The sequence below is a fragment of the Phaethon lepturus genome, unplaced genomic scaffold (assembly GCF_000687285.1).
Source record: "Phaethon lepturus isolate BGI_N335 unplaced genomic scaffold, ASM68728v1 scaffold42957, whole genome shotgun sequence".
Taxonomy (NCBI): Eukaryota; Metazoa; Chordata; class Aves; order Phaethontiformes; family Phaethontidae; genus Phaethon; species Phaethon lepturus.
The window spans coordinates 1-9,371 of NW_010553337.1; the positions used below are offsets into that span (position 1 = coordinate 1).

At 51.2% G+C, this 9,371-nt stretch overlaps 1 protein-coding gene across 1 annotated transcript; it reads right to left on the bottom strand.

Annotated features, from left to right (window-relative positions):
• Positions 1–4,011: 4,011 nt before the first annotated feature.
• Positions 4,012–7,060, bottom strand: TMEM222 (transmembrane protein 222; the record flags this gene model as incomplete). The annotated part of the gene is made up of 5 exons (XM_010291508.1): positions 4,012–4,099; positions 5,090–5,220; positions 5,387–5,483; positions 6,165–6,196; positions 6,976–7,060. Coding segments are annotated over 5 exons (433 nt in total), but the record flags the coding sequence as incomplete, so codon positions are not given.
• Between the last annotated feature and the right edge of the window lie 2,311 nt (positions 7,061–9,371).

Genomic DNA, 9,371 nt, shown 5'->3' on the forward strand with positions numbered 1-9,371 from the left:
GAGCAGGGACCCGGCCGGAGGGTTACAGCGGCACAGAGCCGCGCACGCCGGGCAGAGCACCTTCCTGGGGGGCTTTGCATCCTCACCTGGTGCAGGATAAACCCCTCGGAGGCTGCCTGCCATCCCCCCGCTGCCATGTCGCCGAAGCAGGGGTTAACGCAGCCGCAGAGGCAGCGTGGTTTGGACCGAGGAGCTGAGCAGGAGAGGATCCAGGTGGTGTTTTGTAAGATGGCTGCGCCATTAAATCCCCGGGCCTTGTACACAACCTAATTTTAAGGCTGATCTTCCCCCACCGCGCAGCTTTGGGCTCTGGATATCAGATGTGAGGGAAGAACACTGCTGCATTAGCGGTCGTTAGAGCACCCGGAGGCCCAGCTCCCCTCGCTCACCCGTTCAGGCACTGGCATCCTGCTGGGAGAAGGGAAAACGAGGCCGGCTCTTTGAATCCCACCCTGCTCTCCGCTCCTCCCGGCAGCCCTGGCCCCAGCAAACCCTTCCCATGCTGTGGCAATTGGGTTCCTCCTGCCCCCACAACCCCCCTTCCTTCCCCACAAGCAGGGCTGAAAACAGGGCTGTGAGGTTTCCCCTGGAACAGAGCAACAGGCAAGTTCATGAAGCAAATGGTCTGGGAGCTTCGGGGTCCGGCTCCTGCGCACAGCCAGACACGCCGCCTCGGGGCAGGAGAGGGGCCGGAGCTCAGTGGGGCAGGGGGAACACCAGCCCCGTTCCCGGCTGGAAGGAGGAAGGAGTCTCGACAATAAGAGATGCAGCACTTGGAGACATCCACAGAAATAAGTTTATTTCCCCTACCGTCAGGATTATGAAACCACAGAAACAGAGTTTAAGTATTTACAGAGTAATCCAGCGCCCCACAGAGATCAAGAGAACAAAGGATGAGGGTATGGAGGGCTCGCCCTCGCCGGAGAGCAACGGCAAGGCCACGGAGCACTGCGGCACAAGCACATGCAAAGGGGAAAGGAGAGAGAGCACAAAACTGGCATCTGGAGGGTGAAGGACAGGGTGATTCTCTAATGTGGCTAGTCGAAGGGGACACTGCAAAGAAGCCGGTAGTGAGACGAAGGAAGCTTCAAGGAGAGGACATTCCTTACCCACCCATCCCTTCTGCCACCTCCCACGCCAAGAGGAAGCAGCCCACTCCCCACGCAGCCGCGGGCTGCGGCGCTGCTGGGAAGCCGTGCCGAGCAGCCCTGGGGTTGCTGCTCCCACGGCCCTGGGCTGACACCACTGCAGTGTAGGAAAACCATAAATCCCACCAGCCCACCCGCCTCTGCGGGCGCTGGCCTTCACTGCGCGAGCACAGCTTTGTGTGTCCAGCACGGATGTGGGGGCTGGCCCTGCGGTACCTCAGCTTTGGGCCTTGCTCTCCCATTAGCCACATTTCCTTCGGATGCCCGGAGCCATCCTCTGTCTCTGTTGTCGGAGGCAGGTCAGCTGGCGAAGTGCTGCCTTCCTTCCCCGGCAGCCAGCACTCCAACCCGCTACGAGGCCCATTTGCTGCTCAAAACAAGTCTCCATTCGAAACCCTGATCCAGTAAAAAGCGTTAGGAGGAAACGACAAGGATTTTCACGGTGGGGAATGGCACTCAACACGTTTTCAGAAGTCCCAGGAGCGGGGACTGTAGCCAGCAGCCCTGCTCCCAGCCTCCCCAACAACTTGGAAGTCCCAGCTTTGTCAAGGCTTGTATAGCTTCTTGATAAAACACTGAATCAACGTGAGAGACAGGCCTAAGAGTCTCTAGGTTATTGCTACTGCGTAAGACAGGTTGGCTTCAGCCCTGGGGCCAGGGACTCCGAGCACATCCTTGGCAGGTCACTCCGAGAAATCATATTTAAATTAAAAACAGAGGCAAAGGACTAATCTCTCCTGTTCAGCTGGCTTGTCCTAGGGCACATTAGCGAGCCGGCTCGCTGGGTAGAGGCCGCAGCGACACAGGGTAGCTCGGTAAGACACCATCCTTTCATCATAAGGTTCTCTTTGATCAAGATCTTGGCTTTCTAATCAGCCCTGGGCCCAGCACCCTCCAGCCCGCTCTCCGGACAGGCTTGAAGTGCCTGTACAGAGCAGACACCAACGGCTATTTCGGTTCCAGGTAGACAGGGAAGGGCGCCGAGGTCTGCACACCTCCACCCACCCCAGAAAGGCCAGCACCAGATGACAGAGAGACAGCTGGATGCTGCGGAGAAGGGAGAGGTTTAAGGGGTTATTTAAAAGTGACTGAGGAAAAGGAGGAAATGCAGAAATCAAGAGGCCTGAGAGGAGTCCCCAACCCTCCCATATGGCTAGTGGAGTCGGGGAGATGGAAGCAGATGAGGAGGCACGTGGGGACAGGTCTGAGGGCCAGCAGGGTGACAGTGAATGCGCTTCCCAGCCAGAGAAAGCCACAGGGACGGCAGGCAGTGGAGAAGAGCTTTCTTGCTGGCCATGAGCACGCCTCCAGGTCAAAATCCACCAGGTAGTGGAGTAAAGAGCTGGCCTTCCAAGGCATCAGTGGAAAAGCTGTTCTTCCTCTGCAGTCAGAGGCAATCTGCTCAACTGCACATAACCCTTTTTTGTAAAAAGCCACCTGGTTTAGAGCCCCACAGAAAGCAGCACCTGCAGGCCAGAGCCTCAGCAAACACAGGCCTGGCCCTCTCAGCCTGGAAGAGGCTCTAGGTCACCTCCAAATTTACCTCCTGCCTAGCACTCAGGAACAACCTATCCCCCCACTACCCGTCCTGCCCGATCCAGGGCTCAAAAGGGCCATCAGCCCCCTCAACGCTGCCAGACCAGCTTTTCCTCACATCAAAGCCAGTTCTGCAAAGCACTTTTACCCCAAGTGTGCTCTTCAAAGCACGCCAAGGAAGTAAACAGACCTTGTTCACCATCCCGGAATCGGCCGCAAGAAAGCCAGCGCCCCAGTTTGCTGTGGCAAAGCCCAACCAGAACATGGATGCTTTCCAGTCCCTTCACCTTTTCTTTTAATCTCTGATGGCCCCACTAAGCTCAGGTCCTCAGGTGCTGCTCTCATGGATGCTTCCAAAACCCTACACCAAGCCTTCTGTAACAGAAACATGTTACCTGCTGCTGCTGCTACCTCCGCAGGCTCAGGTGTGCTGCGACACACAAAGTACTAGGGATCAAAGGAAAGTAAGTGGCTCGTGAGAAGCGTAACGACAATTTTAAATATTCAGAGCAGAAGGAGAAGCGGGGAAGCTATATTTTCTCTGGCACAAGCTAAAAGGGACTTAGCAGTAGACTCCCAACTCTGCAAGAGGCTACTGAAAGCGTGCAGACTGCCATGAGCCATATCCAAGCCAGTCGATCGACTTTCCTGCCTTTCTGGGCTCACCAGCAGGACCAGATGAATTTGCCCTGCCACAGAGCGTTCCTCTGCACGTCCCCTCAGAGGAGCGTCTTGCTGTCAACGCCTTTCCATCACTACCAGGGAGACCGTCAGCAAGTGCCGTGGCACTCTACACCCTCAGGAGGAACCCCACACCTCTGCTCTGAAACATGTGCTACAGCAGAGACATGCAAGAGGGAAACAACAACTCCTTCCTGGAGACTCAGGAAATCTGAGGAAGCATCTGATGAAGACTGCCAAGAGGAAGAAACCAGGTGATCAGAGAGAACCTTACAAGGTGTATCTGCTTGTGCTCCTGAACTAGGAGGCAGGGTTTGCCTTGTGGATTTTTACTTGGCACTCAAAGCAAAGGTGCCCACACCTCTCCTTTCCTGATTGCGTCTCTACCTACCAAACTGCAGAAAGGGAGCATATTCAGGGAGAGAGCAGGAGGCTTCAGGACTCCTGGCACTGGGAGACACCATCGACAGAACAAAAACGGAAGGAAAAGAAGCCAGTTCCAAGAAAAAAAGATGAGCTGTTACAATGGAATGGAGTTGCCATCTTCCCCGGAAAACACCTCCCAGAGTCCCATGCCTCCATCTTGCTGGGTCAGTCACAGTTTCTTCCTTCGTGGGCCCACAGCATAGGGAGTTCACAGCTGCCATCACCGCAAATGAAGCGTCAGAACAATGGTCACGATCACCCCCAAGAAGAGGACAAAGGGAAGCCAGGTCTTCACAAATCCCCCTATGCTGCAAGATGGAAAAAAGGGGGAGGGTTTAAATGTAAGAAATCAGCAAAGAAAGACAAAAGGGAAAGAAGGATGTGAGCATAACTGGAGAAATCAGAGGGAGACAGATGCCCTTCCGACTTTCTTCTCCATGGCTTGCACTGCCACACATCACATCCTGGAGATTCAGCCCGTGTTAAAAATTAAGACTAAATCAAGTCCACAAATAACTATATCATAAACAATAGGGCTGGACTCTCCTTCCAGCTTAAATTCAGGTTGAAGACTAGCATGTTTCATATCTGCACAGACAGGAGTGGTGACAGGAGACCACAAAAAATAAGACCGCTGTTACTACAGGCCTCGTTATTCAGACTGCTGGTGTGTTTAATCAAGACAGCAGGGACTACACTTGCCTAAAAGCTGGTAAAGAAGCTCTTCCAGAACAGGGAAGATCCAACAGAAGTGGAGCAACTCAAAAGCTTTGTGCAAGGCAGTCATCACAGAATCTCCTCTTCAGGCACAAGGAGCTGAAACGGAGCTTAAGTGCCCTTTCTAGTAAGGAAAGCCTGGGGTTTCCCTCTCCACTCAAGCTGGAAGCTCCACGCCAGTTGGAAATCTGACTAGTTTTAATGTAAACAAGATTCAAGAGAGGAAAAAGAAACCAGTACTCCTTGGAGATCAGCCATTCTGTGACCTTATGTTCTGACCTAACCCAGCCAAAAGGCAACACAGAGATTTGCTTCAGCTAGCATTTCCCAAATTCCTAAATTAGCTGCCAGATACAGTATTCGGGGAGCAGCATCCAGTGCAACCCAGCAAGCACCCTTGGTTCTTTTCCTAAGAACAGGAGGCAGTGACAGTACCACCTACCAGCAACATACACCCACATGCTGTGGGGGAGAGAGGTTTCTCCCTTCTCCACAGGCCAGGACGAAGCTTTAGAGGGCTAGGAGGAGCAAAAGAAACAGAGCCCCTTTGCGTCCTGAATCAAGACTGCTCCTCAACTCACCTTACATACTTCCCGTACAGGAGTGAGAAGAAGCAGAGTTTCACCATGTTCCAGGAGGTGCTGTTATCGTATCTCATCAAGTTTAAGGCCAGAGCCACGTGAGAATGGCAGTTATCACAGCAAAGGTTGTGCTGGAACAGAAAAAGGGGCACGGCCTTAGAAATCCTGTCCCTGAGGCTCGCCAGTCCTGCACCCTGTGCTGGTGCAAACCCACAAGTCCCACCCCTGCAGCAAGCACCCAAACACTGCGGAGATACTCCTCCACACACAGACAGGACATCAGCGTCGGAGCTGTACCATTCGGTGCTTGTACTCCTCCGAGGCATCGTGTACGGCTGTGTCCCAAGCATTGGGACCGCTGGAGTACACTTTGCTGGGATCCAGTTTCCAGTACCTAGAAGGATGAGAACAGATCCTTTTGCATTACTGCTGCACCTTCACAACTTCTCGCTCTTCCCAGCTGGAAGCTGCTTAAAGGACTGAGAGAAATCCATGACCTCTGGAGTCCATGGAGCCGAGCTCTTTGAGACAACACATGCTGCAGAAGGCAGCAGAAACTACTCAGCCCAACAGCACCCCAGACACGGAAACTGCAGACCTCAGGGGCACAGACAAAACTCTGAACTGCTTTCACATCCCGTGATGTGAAACCTTCAGGCCATTCAAAATGTAAATCTGATCTGACAGACACACAAAACCCAGGCACCTCTCCTCCTCCCCCCAGAAAATCATTAACAGGATGTGAGTGATGACAGTTCATTAGTACAGCACAGGCAGTATTTACTTGGAGCACTCGTAGTTAACATTATCTTAAAATGTTTTACCCTTTTCTTTTACTTTTTTTAATACAGGCTCCATACAGCTCTAGTTATTAATACCATTACATTGCTGTCACACTTCTAAAAAGATTTAATTCAACGTGGTTTCTTGAAAAGCAGAGACACAGTAGCCATCCACTTGAATTAGGGCATCTGAACAACAAGAAAAGCAATATTATAGCACGTCTGTCTCCATGAATTAAAGGATGTCTGCAGGTCAGTTGGTTAGTTTAATAAAAACTAACAAGAGCACTTACTTCACTGGCTTCCCAAATGCCATGTTGTCTTCCTACAAAAAAGAAAAAACGTCTCAAGAGGATAACCCTGCGCAATATTCATGACACGCCTCTTGCTGGAAGGCCTCACAGTCCGCGATTGCTTCGTGATAAAACTGTCACATTGCCTCAGCAGTCTCAAGACACCAATCTTATTTGTGTGTCTGCATTTAGATTTCAGTTGTTTTCATACTCCTGTTCTGGGCATGAGTATATTTATCCTCTATACACAGCGACATCATCTAGCTACGTGGTATACATACCTTGTTCCTCATTTTTGGGTTGGTTTCCCCCCCCCGCACTGTTAATACCTTGTTAATTCAAAGTTGTAAATGTCCAAATCTATTAAGATTATCTTATCCCAACTTAAAACTCCCTTACTTTCAAAATCCATCAGACTACAAAGCAGTTTAGAAGACTAGCACATACCTGATGCTAAGCAGCATGATAGTAACAGGCATGCTGAGGAAGTTGGAAGGCAGCTTCTGTTACTCAGAATTAAGAGAATTTAGGTGCAAAATTCCCAATTAAGAGCCTGGACTACAAGATTTTTTTCCCTTCCACTCACCAAACCAAAAGAGCCACTATCTATCATATCCTCCAGATGATCGCCCCTGGGCAGCAGCCCACAGCGTAATAGCAAAGGACCATGATCTTCAGAAACATCTAAAGCCATTACTTTGCAGAACTTTGAGCTGCAAAAGGCAGGGGCTGGCTCAAAAGCCACCAACGAAGGTGAGAAACAGACCAAGCACAGATTGTGCTTAAGCACCCGGATCCATCGTCTACTTACTGAGACAAAGTACGGCCCGGCAAAGTCCCGAATGACTCCAGTCGATGTGCAGATACCCATGTGGCCGATGATCGGGAAGAGCCATCTACCGAGGCAACAAGTGAACCGTCAGGCTGAGATATTTGCCCCCCGATCATCCCGAGTGCGTGCGACATGCTGCCAGGAGACTGCTGGAGCGGCCGTACAACCAACTGCATGGCATGGGATAGACAGGCACAGTTAATGTGTTATACGCAGCTGAGAGATGAAGGCAGGTGAGCCAAAGCCAGGCAAAGATGCAAAAAGAGGTACAAGCAAAAGAAAAACACACAGGGAATACCCAAAGCTATGCTGACAAGCAGGTCTAGAGTCAGCTCGTCTGTGAGGCAGTCAGGCTCCATGATTTTATTGTGCGTGGCAGCAGTTACAGAGAGTGCAAGACTCCAAAGGCCTGCACTACACACGTCCCCGGCCAGGGAAGGGTGAGCCCCAGTCTCCCAGAATGACCCAGGTAAAAAGGTTACATCCAGGAGAAACTGCCTTGAGATAAAACCGGACTTTCCACCCCAACAACTGAAAATAAGGCCATCCTGTCCATCTTCCCATCCATACTGCAGCTTTTCATGGCAGATTAGATTTAAGCACCCCACAGGGCTCCTGGCTCCAGGAAGAGCATTCCTTCCCCTAAATGATCCCAATCCTTCAAAGACCTTCTCCTCCCTGCTGGATATTTACGGTCCCAAGGAGTAGCAGATCTATATCCCAACCCCCTTCCATCATCATCGCTTAGAAGTAAATACTTCAGGCCAAGTTACAGCTCGCTCTCACATCCTCCGGTGTTCTCAGGTTTGCTGACCTCTCTCTGATTTCTCACTCCTCTCTCCCTGAGGGACTGCACGCAGTGACTAATATTTCAGAAGAGATTACAGCAACGCTCAACAGCAACAGAGTCACAAACCATGGCTCCATTAGAGAGATCCTAAAACTATCAAAATAAAAAGGGACTGAGGTGGTTGGATGTTACGAGGAACGACAAGCCATACACGCCAATAAGCACAGCTGAGGTTATAAATAGCATATAGCTCCTGTTGATAATGTAACCCTATGACGCAGAGAAAGGACTCTGCGAAGCTTGATGTTCTGAGCTTGCATCACTTACCCTCTGCACGTTCCTACCTGGTGTGATGACAAACAGCCAGACAGTTTCGCTACCTGTGCAATGTTCTATCAGCCAGAAGGTGCAGCTGAATATAACGCTGTTACAGCATTGCCACCTTCAAAGGTCTAGACACTTCCTCCTTTTTTTTAAATTCTCCTCTCGGCACTGGCTAGCTCTCAAGCCCCCACATCCAAGGATGACAGGAAACGTCAAAGGGAGAAAATGGAGCGATTACGGAATCTAACAAGAGATTTTGCCAAATAACAACACTGAAATTTCTGCTGCAAAACCAAATCAACAGGAAGATGCCACTATCCATCAGGGAATGAACCCACAAACAAATACAGATGCCCAGTGACTTTGGCAGCAGGACAGCTCTCTTCATCAGTCCCAACGGGAGATAAGAAGATTAAAAGCTTTGCAAAATCCTCCAGGAAAAGACTAAAGTGGAAATTTTAAGCAAACAAAAAGGAAAAGAGGTAAAAACCAAAGCTGGTTGGTAGCTGTACGTGAGACAGCAATAGGAAAGTTGCAGCGTCTCCTTGCTGAGGAGAGTTACGGTGCCACTCCCAATCCTGGCATGGACCACGCCACGTCTTCTACCTGACTTTCAGCTCTGGCTCAGTAAACATTATCACCTGATTTGAACCAGAAGGGAAGAGGAAAGCACAAAAATAAGCCTTTGTGCTCCCAGACTACCCCCAAAGCCACATTTTACAGCTTTTCATTTTCCCACGATCAGGGGAAAACTCAGAAGTTCTCCTTGGAGCCTGCTTACGCTTGGCTGACAAGACTAGGAAAGCAAATCGACTTCTAACTCATTAAAAGCGAAGTGCAGAGGCTCTCCTCAAGGCATAAGGTGGTCCAAGATCCCCGTAAGGAAACCTTTGCTCCAAAAACATGAAATACTTCCCACATTTCACTGGATCCTCTCCGCTCCCGCTCCTGTAGAGACAAGCTCACTCACCGCAAAGCCTTCCCCACACACGCCCTTGCTGCAGGGAGAGGAGAGCCCTACCCCAAAGACAGAATCCTACAGGGGCCCTGAAGCAGTCTGGCACGCCGTCACCCCAAAGCAGACCGAGCACCCCCAAAGAGGCCAGGCAGCCAGTTACCCTGGTCTGCCCGCCCCAAAGCAGTCCGGGCTCCCTGCCAGCTCCGCAGCTGGCTGAGCACCCAGGCACCTCGAATCGGGCCGGGCAGCCGGACCCCGGAGAGGCGAGGGGTGCCCCGGCCCAGGCCCTTCCCCGGCAGCGAG